Source organism: Thalia democratica, chromosome 4, assembly GCF_965202585.1.
Source record: "Thalia democratica chromosome 4, ktThaDemo2.hap1.1, whole genome shotgun sequence".
NCBI lineage: Eukaryota > Metazoa > Chordata > Thaliacea > Salpida > Salpidae > Thalia > Thalia democratica.
The window spans coordinates 41,067,628-41,086,665 of record NC_139168.1 but is presented as its reverse complement, the minus strand read 5'-3'; the positions used below and the strand labels follow the sequence as shown (position 1 = coordinate 41,086,665).

Sequence of the window (19,038 nt, the reverse complement as noted above, 5' to 3'; positions counted from 1 at the left end):
AAAGCAGGTGCTACCATAAGCTTAGATTTTACATAGCTGTGAATTTTTGATGCATTTATGTTCCGGAAAATCTATTTTCATGTTCCATTGTAAACATTTAACTGCTTTTTAAAAATCATTTGAATTTTTTTTGTATTTTTGTATCATCTGCTTACCTGATTTACACTGTTTATAGAGTTTTAGTTTTTCTCTCAACACTATTTTATATTAATGTTTTATATTTTCTGATTTTCTGTGATGTTTAGTTAAAGGCACAAACTGTTTGATTGAAAAGTTTATTGTTTTTATGAATTTGTCAAAAAATTCTTGTAAGTTTTTTTGCTTATTAAATTTTATTACTGTTATTGTTTATGTAAACAGCAAATCGGGAAGCATAAATCTATTCATAAAAAGTAATTTAAAACTAAAAAATCAAAAAGGTTTTAAAATTGAGATTATTAGTAACTTAGTTGTAGGTTATTTATTAAATTTTTTTTTTTGATTTTTATTAACAATTTTTGTTGAGAACAAATAATCTTAAAATAAAAAGCTTATTCAAAAAATATCATTAATAACCTAATTTGTGTTTTTTATTCGTTTTCAACAAATTTAGCTTTAGTTTGAACACATATTTATTAAATGTGTTAATATCAAGATTTTTTAGTACTTACTCTATATGTTGACCAATTAAAAATATGGTTTTATTAAAATCAATCATTGTAACAATTTACAGGACTTGAAAAAAATGTTGTTTAGTTTTTCTACAGTTTTTTTTCGAGTTTTTATCTTTTTTTTATAGGTTTTAATGTTAATAATGTTAATAATGTTTTAATGTTAATAATAGATCAAATACTTAATGTTATATCCGACAGTCGGATTAGGTTAATGGTTAACAATAGATAAAATACTTAATTTTATATCCGACAGTCGGATTTAATGTTAAGTATTTTATCTATTATTAACCATTTACCTATAAAAATCTATAGCAATTACTTTTATTTTTAATGTACACATGTATATAGTATATATACCTACTTATATATACCTACTATATACCTACTTTAGCTTCTATTCTTTCTTACAGTATTTATTTTTTTAAAGAGCTCCGTTGAAGTGTGTTAATCCGTTAACACACAGAAACATGTGTTAGTGTAATAAAAGAATGATACTGTATAATTTGTTATTATTAAATTTTTTCGATACAATTTTTTTTAAATGTCTAAACTTACTCTATGACGTATTTCTAATCTGCAGAATTGTCAGTATATTTTTGTGTAGTTCATTTAGTTTATTATTTCTGTTGCTGTTTGTCATTACTGTGTTAATATGTCCGAGTTGCCATTTCAACCACGTATGCCTACAATTGGTATCGAACCACCATCTGCAGAGAAGGGTAAAAAGTTGTTCAAACAGAAATGTGCCAACTGTCACACTCATAAAAAAGACGGAGAGCATCACAAAAACGGACCGAATTTGTTCGATATAATTGGTAAAAAGCCTGCTTCTCGCACAGATTACGATTATAGCGAGGTTATTGTTAAATTAATAATCATAAAACTATACATACATACAGCTGGTAAAGTGATTTGCTGAAACACTGACAAATTATTGTCAACAAAAACTTTTGCTTGTTATTAAAAGTATAATTTTAGTAAAACTAACTTGTTAACTTTTTAAAGAAGTATGCTAAAAAACTGAATAAGAACACTATACTAAACAATTTTTTATTAATACGTGTTTTTTTCGCTTTTTATAACAAAGCTTAATCGTTTTGTTTTCATTCAATAATTTCATATACGACATGCATAAGCTAAAATATTTAGCGTCAGTAGTTAAACAATTTAAGTTTAATGTTAATGTTTTACTACTTTACTATATTTCACACGTTAAATTTTTGAACAAAATAGTTTTTTATATGTTTTAATACTTTTATTTTATACGGTGTTATAGGAAAAAAAACGTTAACTATAAAAATCAAGTTCAAAAAAGTTATCGATTTAAATTTTACTTGTACTCAATTTTTACTCTGATGCGTCAAAAAGCATTAGTAAAATTTTATTACAGTTATATGAACGGAAGTATATGTACATATACCAATAAAAAAACGAAGACATTAAACAAATACAAAGATAGTCTTATAATAGTAACATTATTTTAATACCTAAAATAGTTTTCAAACAAAAACAGAGTAAATTGCTATGTTTACTTTGTGTAAACTACTTCCAATTACTTTTATAATTTGTGGCATTTCTTACCACATGTTAAAAAAAATTATTACATAAATGCATTTCATAAATTCAAGCAATTTCATCAATGGTATATGTTGGAAAAAATAAAAATCAGCTTTCAACTTACAGGCAATGCACGAAAACTCGTGCACTTGGAACGAGGAAACACTATCAAAGTTTTTGAAGGGCGAATCAAGAAAGAACATACCTGGAACAAAAATGTGGTTTAAGGGGTTGAAAACAAAACAGGAAAGGGCAGACCTGATTGAGTTTTTGAAGACTAACAAAGGAAAAAATGACTTGTAACTAAAATAAAGTGGCGTATAGTTTATTAAAAGAAACTGTTTTCAAAATAAAGATATAATATGTATGTTTTATATAAATGAGTTGATAATACTATGTTTGATTAACAGAAAATTTCAACAGAAAATGATAACTAAGTTGCAAATTGATAAAAAAAAGTAGAACATATTTCATTTAAAACTGTAGTACATTTAGTTTAATTATATTTAATAACAATAAAATTAAAGAAGTTAAAATAACTTATATAAATGTTTTGCAAGTTATTAGTGTTTAAAAAATAGAGTAAAAGTAAAATAGTCTACCATAAAACATTTTATTACTTCGCCTGTCATATACACTTTAACAAAATCACACCTAATTTAAAGTTTTGTTTTCTTTCTTGGTAGATTATATATAAATGGAAAGCATCTCAAATATAATATCGGGCTTAATATTCAAATAGTAGTATTAAAAATGGAGTGTTGCGTCACTACTCGAAGCAACGGACCACAAGTTTTCAAAAGACTGTTTTACTTTACTAATCAACCAGATGGGGTCCGATCTTATTTTGGAAAAATATTACGGGTCCAATTGTTTGACAAGAGCATGTTAAACTTTTTTATGTATAACCGGAAGGTCTCTAATCTAAAAAGGTAATAACACTAATGTTTTAACAAAATTCAAAACCTCTGAGCAAACTACCAAGCACAAACAAATCTACACGATTAAGTAGCTCCAAAAATAGAATATGACTTGTAAAGGTTAATTTTCTTTTTTTCGTTGCTATAGTTAGAAGCTACAAAATATTTAACTAAAAAAAAGGTAAGTTTACAATTAGTACTTTGTTGGCATATGTTCTACTAATTAAAAGAGTAATAAAACAAGTTAACTGATTTAGAGCATTTTTTATTCCTTCATTTTATAGCAGACTAAAAATTATTTTTGTTCATTATTTTCTTGTACTTTTAAAGTCCGTACACTTAGACAAATTTACCTTCCTATACTTTATTAAATGTTTTAAAACAAAGTTGATTGAGCTAAAAAATAGTAAAACATGAATTATTAGACTAAATTATCTAGTTTTTAGTAAGAATCTAATAATAGGTAGGTTATAAACAAAAAGAAAAATTGTTATGAGTATAACTCATGATTAGTTACTTAGGTAAGATTGAATTATCCAGATCCTAATTTGTTGACAACAAATTTTAATTGAAACTTTTTAGTCAGTCGCAGCTGAAGAGAGTTATGGTAAACGATTTGCAAACAGTTATCATATATTAACAAATATTTATATGTAAATATTTTTGATAAAAGATGTAATATGATTTTTTATTGTCTAATGGGAGTTATGAATAATATTTCTTACGTAGAAAACTATTAAGTTAACAAATCCAAAAAAAAAAATGTACTGTAACGATACGTTATTTAATTACAATTTTCTATTTTTTAATTGGAAACACTTTTTTGTTGGGAAAGCTAAAAACAACAACAAATGAGATGTTGACAAGTTATAGTACAAGAAATTTGAAATTGTTGCTATAACAACAGTCATCAGTCAAAGAAAGGACTATTGTAAGCTTGGGGCATTGTTAGAGAGAGTAGTCTGAGTTCTGAGGAAAGAATTGGAGTGAAGTTTATTGTCTTCCAGTAGAACCACCTTTTCCTGTGTGCTAGTGACTAATTTTATTGATTTTTTTTATAAGCAAGATACTTAAATTGTTTTTAGACAAATTTAAGTATTTTCTTGAATTTTGTTAACATTGTATAAAATTTTATAACAGTTTATAAAATTTTATTATTTTTTTCATACCTGAGTTTTTTATTGTAATTTTTGTCTAATTTTAACTACTTTATTCATTTTAAGTTTTTTATATTTTGTTACAAATTGGTTTACTATTAAGTTTTTAGTATATAAATTTATCCCAACTGCTTTGTATTTTATATTATTAAATAATTTTAGTTAAAGTATATTTAAACTATGTCACGGGTCAGTCCAAATCCAGAGTGTCTTCCAGACACTAGGATTCAAACTCGGGCTAAGAGTGCTCGCATTCAGAGCCGAAGACCTCTTAGCCATGAGTCAACCATTGACCCCCCTACCCTTCTAAACAAACCCTTGGAAGTTGGCATTCCAACCTCCTTTGGTTTCAGTACAGCTAAAATAATTTTTTTCTTAAGTTCTTTGTTAGTCTATTTTTATTCAAATTTTATGTGCTATGAAAACATTTTGTCAACGAGAAAAAAATGTTTAGGTTATTTTTTAATTATTTTCAAACTCTTTAAAACACATTTGATATCAAATCACCAGCAAGTGTTAAATTTTACAAAAATTTGTTATTAATAACAAATTTAATATAGCGTTAGAATTAATACCGCATAGAAAATACAACTTATCAAAACTAAGGTATTAACAAGTAAAAAGATAAAAGTACTTATTAATCAAGTGTGTACACCTTATGATATTTTTTATTTGTAACTGTTCACAAAATTTTATTTTATAAGTCTAACTTTTTTAATTATAATTAGACAAAAAAAAGCCTTTAATATTCTAGCTTGAATTTTCTATCATAGCAAAAATTATTATTTTAAAAACTCAAGTATAAAATAAAAGTACTAGCATTGTATAAATGGTAGCAAAAGGTTTCAAAAAACTTTACCTAATTTTGTAAACAATAATAATATTGATGAAAAAATTTTTTTTGGACAATTTTAAACAAGGTTAACGAAACATACCTAAAAAACCTGATTTGTCCTCAACTATTTTTTTTGGAAATAATGGCAATTTTTGAATCTAATAAAAACATATCTCTAAACATCAGAAATGAACTAGCCTCTATTGCCAACACCACTATCCAGTTAATAATTTTAATGTTATTAATGTTATCAGTTACTATAATTAATTTTTATTGTTGTATTTTTATTTTTGTTTGCCAAATGTATTAATTAACTTTTTTTTTTTTAAGAAAATTATTTAAACTTAATTTTATAATGCAATATTAAATGATTAATGATTTATTTTGTTTTGATTAGCTATAATTTGTTTATATTTAATCACTTCAGCTTTTCTTATCTAAAAAAATGTTATTTACACCCTGATAAGCTGTCATTACAACGAAGCATTGTAGGTTGAACAAAAAGTAGTAGTTGAATATTTTGTTGTATTAAATTATCTTATTCTTAAGTGATAATACTGCATTAAATTAAAAAAAAGTTGCCTAAAATAAATTAGAATATACATAGTCAACAACACACATTTATTTGTTTATTGCTAGTTGATTTAATATCTATTTAATACTGGTTTTTACTAGCTGATCACCTAATTATTTACTTTTGTAAAAACATCATAGTTAGTAATGTTTTGTTTGTATAGGTTGTTAGCTGCAAAAACGTATGTTTATAATTTTTCTAACATATATTTTGAGTATATTTGTGACCGATTTTAATTCTGAAGAGCTATATCATAAAACTAACACGGGGAACCGTTATAATACTAATACATTTCTTTAACTACTTATGATTGATGTTATTTAGTTATTAAGCAAAAGTAACTTTATTGTGTTACTGCTGTACATATTTTTTAACTTTTAATTCTAAAAGTTTTTATACCTAAATGCAAAGGACAAAGTTTGGATTGTTGTTATTGATCGTGCAGTGCAGTCTAGTAACTATTCAATGGTGACAAAAACGTTTCAGCTTTTCAAAACATTGCTACTTAATTAAAAAAGTATTAATCAACAAGTTGATTGTATTATTATAATTTAATGTTTCAGAACTATCATATTCTTTTATTAATTACCTTATATAAACGAACGTTTTTCTTCTAATCCATCTTAAACAACAACTAGTTTTACAAAAAAAAGTTAGACATAAAGTAGTAGATGAATGATATCTAGTTTTATTATTTGTTTTAGCTTATTAAAATTTACTATTGTACAAGTTTCATGACTTTTTGTTCAAAAATTAAAAAACTGCAAAGAATAAATAAAATCATTTTAAAAGTACGTTTTAATTAATCTATAAAATAAAGTAGTCTTCCTCTTAAGTTTGCTTTTTAAACGAAACCTAAAACAAATAAAATATATATATAAATTTATTTACAAAACAAAATTTTGTCTTTCAGTTAGAATTAAACTTGAGCAAGAGTTTATTTATAGCTAAAAAGGTCTACAGGACAAAATATTTTTTGTAAACAAACTCTTTGAAAGTATTTGTATTTTCATCAATATACTACGGTCGAACTATCTTATTAACTTATGATACAAAAGTATCGTTAGTTTTAATAAATTTAGTACTTTTTAAATTGTTGTTAGATTTTAAACACAATGACAACTTTTAATTTTATTTGTTCAACTGGTTTGCAACTATTAAAAACTAAAAATTTAAACTTTAAGAAAAGTAAAATACATAAAATTTGATATTTGCTTTACTTCTTTTTAGTCTCATAAATATAAAAACAATATAATAAACATAACCACAAACAATTCATGATAAAGAAGAATAACATTTGCTTTGTTAGTTTCCAAACATAAGTTTTTTTTTTAACGTGCGCTGTGCTGTAAACCATACTTATATTAACACTTAAGCAGTATAACTATAAGAGTATGAAGTTTTAAAAGTCTGAAAAGTCTTGTTTTTAAGAATTACGAAGTATTAAAATAAATAATTTTAAGTCATTTTCAATATTATAATAAATACAGTGCTGTATTCAAACTGATTAATTTATAATGTATATTAGCGTGAGCTTTGTTTCATAGTTTTACTCTGAAAGTATTTCTTTTCCTAAGTTAACTAATAAAAGTTTATTTTTCTTTAAATATTATCATTAGTACAAATATATTTACAACAACTGTCAATTTCAGATTTCAACTCAATAATCTTTTACTTTTGATTAAAAAATATCTACAAAAATAAAGTTAGATGAAGAAGTTCATTAACTTGAAGTTCCTCCACTTAGCAGAGAAGGTCTTTAGTTTCCGCCTTTTTGCTTGTTTCTGTCTTTTTTAGCTAAAGAAGTGTGTACTCTCATTTGCTTTTATCATTGCTTTTTGTTTCAAGTAAAGCAGTTGTGGCGTCATGTGTTACTTTGGTTATATCTAGAGAGTCGTCTTTAACTTTAATGGCACGATCGACCTGATCAATCCTACTAGCTGGTTTTTCATTTGCTAGTTCAGTATTCTCTTCAGCTGGTTCCGAAGAAGAATTTCCAGTATCAGCACTTACGCCAGTAGAAATTTGTAGAAATATAAACATAACTCCCACTACGAAAGCAGCAGCCATAAGAAAACCTGTTTTTGGTGAAATATTATTGATGTAAACTGCTTCATTTTTTATTTGCCATGAAATATTAATTTTCCAGCCAAAACCTATGTTTTAACCAAGAAAGTTTATCAATCGTTTTGTTTAAAAATATTTTGTTTAAGACTATTGTACCATAATATTCATGTCTATACATTTAAGTATGTATGAAGGTCAAAAAAAAAAAGTAAGTATCTATTTTTCAATTTTTGATGTTAAGAAAAAGTGTTTGACTTTTATTTTATTTAAAACTTAAAATATCAACCTACTTATAAAAAACAGAAAACAAATTATGAAATTTTTTAAATATACTAAACCTATTATGGTGAAAACTTCAGTATTTTGTGCTTTCCTTAACTCTTCTAGCTTTTCAATTTCATATTCTGAATCACGCTCAAAAAAATCAGACTCAGCGTATGTTTGCGTTACTCCTTCAGTCTCAGTATATCCTAGAGTAGTTTCAATATCCGCTTCAGCCATTTGTGGAAGTTACGGAAAAACGTTATTTAATACCTAAATAGTCAAATATGTTAAAAATTTTACAAAATAATTTATATAAAGAAATTATTTAATATTACGTCATTGGATAAGATTACAATTTACTGAATTTACGAATATAGTTTTATTGAATATAGTATCTTATTTATTTGGTTTTAATAAATTTTATTAGTACTTAGCTACAATTGCATTTATTTTAAGCTTTGTAATGTAAAAAGTTGAAAGGTATATACAGGAAATTTTGAACTTAATTAGTATTTACTAACCCTCGACTTTTTTTGCTTCAAACTAAACATTTTTTTTTTTTATTTGTTATTAGAAAAATAGATTTTGGAAACACAAAACCATACTTTATTTTCTAAAAAGTTTATTAAGCAAACAAGTTTTGCTCAAAGAGCTCGTCATTCTATGTATTAAACATATAATTCTTATTCATATTGAATAATTCAAAAAAAATCTTATCCGATTACAAATAGAATTACACTCGAAAAGAATAATTTATTTTTTGCACTGATAAAATCTTTAGCGAAACTTAGTTTACTGAAAATTTTTAGAAAATAATATTTCTTATTTGGAAAGAGTAAAAACAAACTTTTGTTTAAAAGTTGTGATAACTTTTGGAGTTATAAGTTTTTCTTGAATTAACATAACCGTTAAACAAACTAAGCAGATTTTTTTGTCAACTTAACTTTAGTTTATTTAATTTGAATAATTTTAACTATAAACTAAACAGTTATTGAAAATAAATGTTTCTTGAATTAAACATTAGTTTAGTGTTTATAAACGTTTTAAAAACTCTTACTACACTATCTTAAATTCTATTCATTTTAGATACGTTTTAAGTTGTTAGAAAGCTGTAAAAAATACTTAATTCAATTTGTTATTGTAGACCTTGTATTTATAATGTACTTATGTATAGATTTTTTTTCTTTAACAGGTAAATTATCGTAAATAAGACTAAAGTGCTTAACTACTTGCCTTACTTCTCTGGCTTATTAGATCTGTTGTCTTCAAATGTTTTTAAGCCTAAGCTTAATAAACTTTTGAAAACTAAACTCTGCGCACCCTAGACTATAAATCTGAGAAATATTTTTTTGGCTTCATTAACAATCTGAAATAGGTTTTACTGAAAATCTGAGAAATGTTAGTAATAGTTTTTTTGGCTTGATGTTACAGAAACTGAAGTGTCTAATATTATTAAGAGTTTAGATCCAAATAAAGCCAATGGTGAGAATAGTATATATGTAAAGATTCTTAACAGAGTAAAAAAATATATTCCCAATACTAAGCAAATAAATCAACCAAGCATTTTATGAAGGTGTTTATCCAGGTAGCCTTGAACTTGCAAAATTAATACCAATTTTAAAATCAGGATAGAAAACATTACCAGGAAGTTATAGACCCTTTTCACTCCTACGAAAGTTAAATGAAATAATTGAAAAAGTAATCTATAATCGCCTCGCCTGTACAGTTTTTTTTTTTAATAAAGTTTTTAATAATTATCAGTTTAGATTTTGAGAGGGTTATTCCACCACTTTAGCTCTTTCAGAATTTGTTGTAGGGGTTCTGTCCAATTTTGATAAATGAAATGCAGTTTGTGCAGTTTTTTGGATTTAAGTAAAGCATTTGATAGTGTAGATAGAAATATCTTACAAAGGAAATTGGAATGTTATGGTGTGAGAGGAAATATGCATATACTTATTAGTTTATATCTAGATGGAAGGAAAAAGTTCTTAGCTTTGGAGGATATGAGTCAACCTATGAAAAAAGTGAAGTTGGGGTACCACAAAGCTCAGTGTAAGGGCCGTTATTATTCCTAATACATATAAATGACTTACAGAATAACACTAGTCTTAGCGTCCTCAACTTTGCAGATGATACAGTGCTATACGAAACACTCACAAAAAACAATTTTAATACAGAACTAAAAAAGGTATCAGATTGGCTTATGGGAAACAAAATCAAACTAAACCTTAATAAAACCAGAAGCATGATTCTACATCAATCAAAAATAGTTTTTAGAAAAATATAGGTCCTAACGTAAAATAGTAAACTAGTTATAACAAACACAAATAGCTATAAATATTTGGGTAATAACTATAGACAGAAATTTAAAAAGGTCAGAGCACATAGAAACTATAAAAACAAAATTACAAAAAACATTGGGTGTATTATATAAAACGAGACACTTCTTAAATGAAATGATCTTTAATTCTTTGCTTATGAGCAATGTTAGATATGGCTTCTTGTGCTGGGGAAGAGCAAATAAAAAATGTATAAATGATATTAATGTTCTCATAAACAGAGCACTTAGATGCATACATTATAAGAAATATGATGATTGTGTAAGAGAATTAAAAACTTTCAAAACATATTAGATGTTGAAAGTCTGTAACTGTATCTGTATGAATTAGGTTTTTTTATAGTTAAGTTTAACAATAACTTGTTACCAGCTAACTTTAATAATTACAATAAAAGTGTAAAAAATGTTCTTAAATGTTATACGAGATCTTCAGAAACAATTTTTTTCCTACCTAAATTCAACAGTCAAATAGGTCATAAATCGCTATCCTACCAAGGTAGTAAGTTATATGTTAAACTACCATTAAGTTTAAAAAATATAAGTCATTTTGGAAAGTTCCAGGATGAACTTAAAAGTTATCTATTAAATAGTGGTTGTCAAGGTCATTAGTGATCATTGCTACTCATCTCTTCTATTTAGTTTTGTTTAAGGAGTTAGTATTTGTCATTTGACACCCTAATTTTTTTTTTGTTGAAAAGTTGATTTGTTTAACTACAATAAAGAGGTTTAGTCTAGATTGCAGCATTTTCTATCTTGTTATTCTTAAGAAATTTTTTGAGATTATTATTTTGAATTAAGTTCAGAATACTTACAAACTGTTTTCTTTCTTTTTAAATAGTTATAAATGTATATACATTAACAGAAAATTAAGTATTTAAATAGTGATCTCAGATAACTTTTTCAAGCAAGCTTATCTTAAAAAACCTCTATTTCTAAGAAAATCAAAAAGAAAAAAATTCTTCTTTCTTATGTTTGAAAATATTGTTTTCTTTCTTTTATTACAATTTTAGACTTAGACAAGTATTCAAAATATAAATAAGTATTTGAAGTTTGTTGTTTTTATTGTCATTATTATTCTTTTTTTTTTCTAATTCAGTGCGTAAATGTTACATTACTTACCTTTATACTTTCATTTATAAAAGTAAGTTCAGTTATGGTAGAATTCACATCTTTAAAATTATCTAAAAATTTTACAATAATTTGTTTATCTATATAAATGTAAAAATTTTTTACAGCACAAGTAAAATTATTAAATAAAATAGAAAAATTACACTTTTAGGACAAAATACTGATGAAATTTAGTGTAAAAATATTTCAGCGTATTACATTTTTATCTTCTTTAAAGAATTTGTAACCTATCATTCAAGTTAACTCATGTTTATCTGATTTTATAAGTTAATCTAAGATTATGCTAGTTTTTATATTATTAAACAACTTTTTAAGTACATTTTTAAACACAAAATTCACTTAATTTTTGCTTAGTGTTCTTTTCTTTCATTTCGTTTAACTGATTGTTTTATTACTAAATATTTAAATATTAAGATGATAAAAAACTATGTGTAATAGCTGGTAAGAAATTTTATAAGAATATGGTGTACCGTGTACGACTCGGTAACCGAAAGGTTCCTTTATACACCAGGTCCTTAGACCAAACTTTTTGAGCGCTTTTTTTATCGTTCAATAAACAATAATATAAAAGAAAAATATTTTTCGAAATAGCGTTATTTCTTTAATGTTTTTAATATGATAATAAATAAGTAATATGTTAAGCAATATTAACTTATGTTATAATTTGAAAGTTCAACAGAAAAAGGAAAACTAACGTCATTAAAAATAAAACTTACACCTTGCTAGCTTTTTTGTGCACAGTAAAATAGTTTCTATTTACACAATGAAGACAACAGTTTGATTTTTTTACCTCATCAAAATGTTCCGTGCTTCTTATATATGACATTTAAAACTCTTTTAAAATATTTGAAGGGGCAACATCTCAAACAGTAAATTGAAATTAAAAAATAGAAATTCACCTCAAGTTTGACATAATAAGATTATAATAAAAAACAATATGTAATGATAATAATAAACTAAGATAAAAATTCTAGTTACTAAAAAATGCACAACTAAAACCATATTTCAGTTCACGATTTAAAATTTAAAAAAATTAACAATGTTCATAAAGGTCTAAATAAAAAAATTGTAATATTACACAAGTATTAAGAAAATATTTTTTTTATAACTAAACTTTACAATAACTCACAACTATTAGAGTTTGAAATGTTTAAATTTTAAAAGCCAAAACTCAAATTGTCGTGTACCCCTTTCCGAGTAATAGAGAGTACATTACTTAAAACCTACTTAAATTTCTATTCAAATTATTCCTTTTTTATTATTTACTTGTACAACTATAAGTGGCTAAAATTTTTGTCGACTATAACTTGTAATTAACAGTCTAGGTGTACGATGAGTTGTAGTAAGTATTTTTAGTTTAATTTCAATAGTATCTGAGTCCTTTTTACTTTAGTATGAAAAAATACTTATGCTAAAAAAAAAATGTTTTGGATATTCCAGCTTATGGTGTTAAATACAAAAAACGTTAACTTTATAAGTATTTAATACTAGAGTATATTTGAAAGCAGTTTTTTTTTCACAAAACATCGAACAGTTTTAAGAAAGGTCTACTTATCTAAAAATGTGTCAAGTACTAAAGCTACTTATATTTAACTTTGAAACGTTCGCAATACTTTTGTGTGTTCCTTATGCAACAAATTGCTAGTTTGTGCAAATCTCGAATTCTTAATTAGTATGTCTAAAAACAACTATATATAATATGATTGTGCAACTTTTACAGTCCGAAAATAAACTTAACAAAAATGGTCTTTGTATTATTGCGGACCTTGTTATCATAATAAAATTATATTATGAAAATCAAAAAACACTCTGTAAAAGCAAGCTATAATAAAATGTCCAGTTTTAAGGACAACTTTGTATTAAATTTAGTATTATGAGCACATTGAAATAATTGTTACAAAAAGTATTAGTTTTATTTCTTTTAAAAAACCTTTTTCAACATAAAAGTACGTCGTGGTCTTAAGATTTTTAATACAAAACGTATACCAGTTAAGGTACTAATCTAAAATTAAGTTATACTTTAAGTTATCTTAATTCAACCACTGAAAGAGCCGAAGTGTGTCCAAAAATTTGCTTATACAAAACTAATAAAATAGCTTTAAGCTTAGTTACCTAGTATTTTTTTAAACACTTCAATTCTTATTTTAAAATTAAATTTTATTCTAAGTCTTTCTTAATTTTAATAAATAATTTTAAAGTAAGGTTTTTAAAGTTATTTAAGAACTGTCATAGCCTTATATATGTACTAACTTTACCCTTTGCTTTTCTGCAAAATAAATAACACTAATTGTTAAAAACTCTCGTATCATACAAAATTATTGCCTAACTGTTGTTATTTTTAAAAACTAAAACATTTGGTTTTGAACTAGTAAAACGAATTAAGTTAAATAAACAAATTTAAAACTTATTTTATTTAACTTTCGTTTAACTAAAGGATTTTACAATGTGTGTAACTTGAAGACTTTTAACTAAACTTAATTCTTTTGGAGCAGTAAAATTTTTCAAAATACTAACAACTACAATCATATAAAACTTATGAAAACTTAATATGTGTTTTAATTAACCTAAGTATTATGTTATTTTATTTAGTTAAATCATATTGTAATTGTGTTTTTTAAAAAAGTATTTATTATAGTGAAGTTTTTATTAATTTTACATGAAGTATGCTTAATATTATGATAGTTTTAACACTTCAACAATACAATTAGCTTGTCTAAGACTTTTTATACTCAGGGTCTTCTCTACAAATATTAGTGGCACAAACAAAAAAAAATATACAAAAACACTTTGATGGAATAGTGTCATTTATTCATTTGAAGTACTATATCCACTATCTTTACTACTATTCGTACTTGACGAATCGAGTAACTCTTTCTTCTTAGCTTCCTTAACAACAAGTCTTAAGAATCCGAGCACGTCAACTCGATCCTTTCTAAAAGGAAGTCCAGAAGTACAAAGATTGACTCCTGGTGATCGAATATCACAGAATCTCGCCGGACTTTTCATATATCTAAACAATTACAAAAAATATTAATTGTTTTTTAAGTCTATATTTGTAAGAGTTTTATATATAAATTTGTCAAATAAACGTTTTTTAAATGCTTTTTTTTATTAAAATATGAAGGATTGATAATTCTAAACTTAATTAAATCCATGAACATTTAAGAACTTTTCTGTAATTTTAATGAAATATAAAATATACAAAGTTTGTTTCAAGGAAAGAAAAACAGCCTTTTCCTATAAAAAAGAGCTAATGATTTAGAAAACATTAAAAACTGACTGTAAAAGCTTTTCATCAGTCCATTCCTTGTTCATGCATCCGGTTCCCAGTCTCTGAAGATGGTCACTAAACTCGAAGCCTGACACTCTTCCAGGTCTTCTGCCGATTACTCCAACAAGGTTTGGACCTCCTCTGTAACGACAATTATTTGATACAAAAGAAAAAAATAATTAATTTGTAAACTTACTTATCTGTAAAAAGTTATCCGTTAAGTAGAAAGTAAATGGTAAAAATAATTTATAAATACAAGTTAATAATAAAACTTTTTTTTCTAATTTAGTAAAGCTAATAGTGTACTTTTGGTGAAAATAGTTTTGCTTATACTTCTTATATAATGTTTAGTGACATAAAACAAATCTTTTGTAATTTTTCTTGTATTTAAAGTATAATTTTGAAACAGATATTAATAAATTTTATCAATATAAACTAACACAGCCTGAACTTTTTTATAAAACCACATACATACTTGTGTTAACTTTGTTTTTGTCAAACACTGATTTTTAAAATATTTTATTGACAGTTTAGTGATTTTTATGATCACTATAAGAGCAAATAGTGAATATAAAATAGTATTTTTTGTTCTAAGGCTGTTTTTGACATAATTCGTTTAAAACGATTTAAGGTTGGTTTTAGCTTTAAAAATTAAATGTTATGCCTTTTAAAAAACATTTAAGTAAATAAAGGTCATAAATGGGTCATTTACAAGTTGGTTTTTTTTTTTAATTTAGTTTAGCTATCAGACAGTCTAGAACTCTAGAGACATAACTTTAGCGGACGATCACTGTAATTCAATCATTACATTTTTACGTACTTTTTTTTTAAGTCATAAACATGAAAGTTTTAAACTGCTGATTTTTTTTCTGAAAACTTGAGTTCTTAAGCTAAAAAGCAGAAAAGGCGACAATTTTTTTTTAAGTTTAAGTTTTTCGAAAATGGACAATGAAAAATGTCATGATCTTCTTATTGCTTTAAAAATACCATCAAAGTTGTTCTTTAAAATAAAAAGTACATATAACTTAAACTCGCTAAAACTTTCAACTTATTTAAATTTTCAACTACTAGATTATTTTTTAAAGTTAAGTTTTTAAAGCTAGCAATTAACTTCTATAGAGTAAAAGATTGAAACTGTTTCAATAATACTTAAATGAAAAATATTCAAAGGCTAACAAAACGTAGTGTTACAAGCTCATCAAACAAACTTGTGATCTTTTACTAAATTTAAGAAAAAAATAAAGTTGCTGGTTCAAAAAAGCTTATGTTAGCAATAAATTATGAATAGATAGAAATTATTTATATTAAAAACGAAATTAATAGTTTTTTTCTTTATAACGAAATTTTTCTTTTATGTTATTTCAACTCTGATAACTTCATAATACTACATAAAGCTTCTACCCGCAAAAATAATAAAAGATATGTTGTAAACTACTGTAAAAATTATATTATTTATAATAGTCTAATCTGTTTCAATACAAAATATTTTGTTTAACTTTAAACAGATTTAAGTTCTAATAATTATAAAAAAACTGATGCCCACATAAGTAATGGTGTTTTATATGTTCTGTTGTTAATACGTGACTAAAAGCATACAGTTGAGCTTTTATGCACTGTTAAAGTTTCTTCAAGTATGAAAAATGTAAACAGTATATGATATTTTATAACTTTACTAATTCCAGATTTACATGCGCTTATTTATATATATACCTGGAAGTCAACTAAAATCATAAAAAATCTATCCAAACCTGTCATGACCAGCTTTTGCATCGTACGCATGACAGCCAGCGCATCTTTCCATAAAGATTCGCTTACCTCTTGTCATATCAGCATGGTCCGACCAAAACAGTTCGTCTGGTCTCATTTTGTTCTTACGATGGAAAACAACTGAAATCGTACAATTAAATTCAATCAAATTTTACTATGGAAGATATTTATATGACGTCATTACGTAAAGGTTTTTAACTGATTATACAAAAAAATTAAGATTTCACAATCAGCAATGTCCAATAAAATTGAAGACGTGGAAGTAAGCTTAGGTGGTGGTAATAAGGAACATTACCCTCCTATATTTACCAGCACAGCGGATGTAGGAAAGGGAAGGAGGATATTTATGAAGCAGTGTGCACAGTGTCACACTTACACACACTCAGATGGACACCACCAAAATGGTCCTAATCTTTACGGCGTTGTTGGAAGAATGCCTGGAACAGTTGGTGACATTTTAAGCTTAACACATAAGTAGAACTCTTCTACTTTCGTTTAATAACTATATAGCCTTTTTGCAGTCGTATATTCATATATTTATTAAGTAAAATTATGTACTCTAGTGCATTAGAATGAATAAGAAAGTAGAACTGTTGCTTTAAGTTTACAGTTTAGTCAGTGGTTTTTTAACTTCCTTGCAAAAATAGTTCTGTTAATATTCTTTTATAAATTTTGTTTTACTTTTATTTCCAATAACCGTTTAAAAGCTAAGGCTGTTATTGGTAAGTTTAAAAATTTTGTTATTAACTGAGAAAAAATCAACTTAAAGTAATCGTTTTGTAAAAACAGTTCCGATCTTCGAAACCTTAAAAACTTTTATAGTAAGAAAATTCGTAGAAATTAATTGGATTTTTTTTTAACCCTACTTAAAGTTCGATTGCAACTGCGCATAAATTTTTATTGTTTTTAAAAACCAATATTATAAACTCTTTTACTGTCCAACTAAAAATAGAATTTTGTCAGTTTCATACAGTATGATTGTTTTAAATCTGTTTTTTTTTAATTACTATGTTTTTTTTCGTTTTTAGTATGTTATTTGCTGTTTTTCTCTACTGTTTGGGTTACTTTTGTATTACATATACTTTCAGAAGCTTATAAAATAAATCTAAGTATAAACTAAAAGGTTTAATTACCTTGTAATGTTTATAATTTATAATACTTTTGCGCACCATTTTGTAACAACCTTTGATACTTAAAAACATGTTATTGCTTTAGGTGGATGGATACAACTTCACAGAAGCAAACAAGAACACTGCTTGCAGATGGAGTGAGAAAAACCTTTACAACTATCTTAGAAATCCATCGGAATGCATATCTGGCACATCTATGAAACACAATGGCATTGAAAGCAAGCAGGACCGAGTTGACTTGATCGGTTTCCTCAAAAGACTGCATGAGGATCATTAGAAATAAACAGCCATACTCGATAAATAGACTATTTTATAAATCTTAAAAGTTATCAAGTTTTTATAAATTAGAAAAACTTTATAAAGCTATGATCGTTTTTTGTAAGCACTAGAGAAAAATTTACGTGATTTTATAGGTAATTTACCTCATAAATCTTTAATTTTGACTTGGGGTTGGTAGCCAATTATAAGTCGCGGGCCGGACTTTAAAACAAAAAGTCTTCTGTAGACCGCAGTTTAATGAAATATTTATAATAAGGAATAAAATAACATTTTTAAGAACAAATTTACTTCATTGTAGTTAAAGATTAAAGCACTAATAACTAAAGTAAGAACCGTATAACTGTTCAAAAAACAATTACTATTGTAAAAAATTGTAGTAAACAATTACTAAATAAAAGACGTGATATTTCAAACAACTGTGTACCAGGGGCGTGTCTAGACTTTTTTCAAAGGGGGTTCACAATTTTTTTTGTTCTTAATTTCCCGCTTAAATACGCATTTATTAGGTATGCACTACCAGTTAAAGTACGCAACATTTAGCCGAAAAACTCTGTGTTTAAGTTTTTTTTTCTGCTTAAAAAAAAACATATAAGTAGTAATGGATATATTTTTATTTATTATACTGTATTAAATTTAGATAAATTAAACTAAAAGAGCCGGAAAAAATTATATTTATAATAAAAACATTTTTTCAAGTAATTTAATCTATAAAAATTGAAATTTCACTAAAAAAATGGGTAATTACCTAGGATGATGTCGCACCAATATTAAGCTGAAATTATATTAAATTCAATCTTGTTTTTAACCATAATTTAGGCTTAAAAAATTTATTTTATAAATACATAAATAAGACTTATTTATCATAAATTAATAAAACTTATATATTTAATTTCTTTTATTTTTAAAATACAGCAAAGATACAATAACTTATATACATTCCTATACTGTAAAATAAAATCAATTAACTATTTGAGTTTTTAACAAATGAATTTAATGCTAAATATGTATTTATATAGCTTGTTTAAAACGAAGAATAATTTTAGAATAATCATATAAGGCTTAAAATTATAGTTCAAAAAGATATTAAACACAATATAA

At 25.3% G+C, this 19,038-nt stretch overlaps 1 protein-coding gene and 1 pseudogene across 1 annotated transcript; both read left to right on the top strand.

Annotated features, from left to right (window-relative positions):
- Window positions 1–1,305: 1,305 nt before the first annotated feature.
- On the top strand, window positions 1,306–2,513 carry LOC145833365 (cytochrome c pseudogene; annotated as a pseudogene).
- A 14,253-nt stretch (window positions 2,514–16,766) lies between these two features.
- LOC145833364 (cytochrome c-like) lies at window positions 16,767–17,938 on the top strand. The gene is made up of 2 exons (XM_082940545.1): window positions 16,767–16,976; window positions 17,747–17,938. Exons 1-2 carry the CDS (start codon window positions 16,767–16,769, stop codon window positions 17,936–17,938), a joined length of 402 nt encoding a protein of 133 aa, XP_082796671.1.
- The last annotated feature ends 1,100 nt before the right edge of the window (window positions 17,939–19,038 follow it).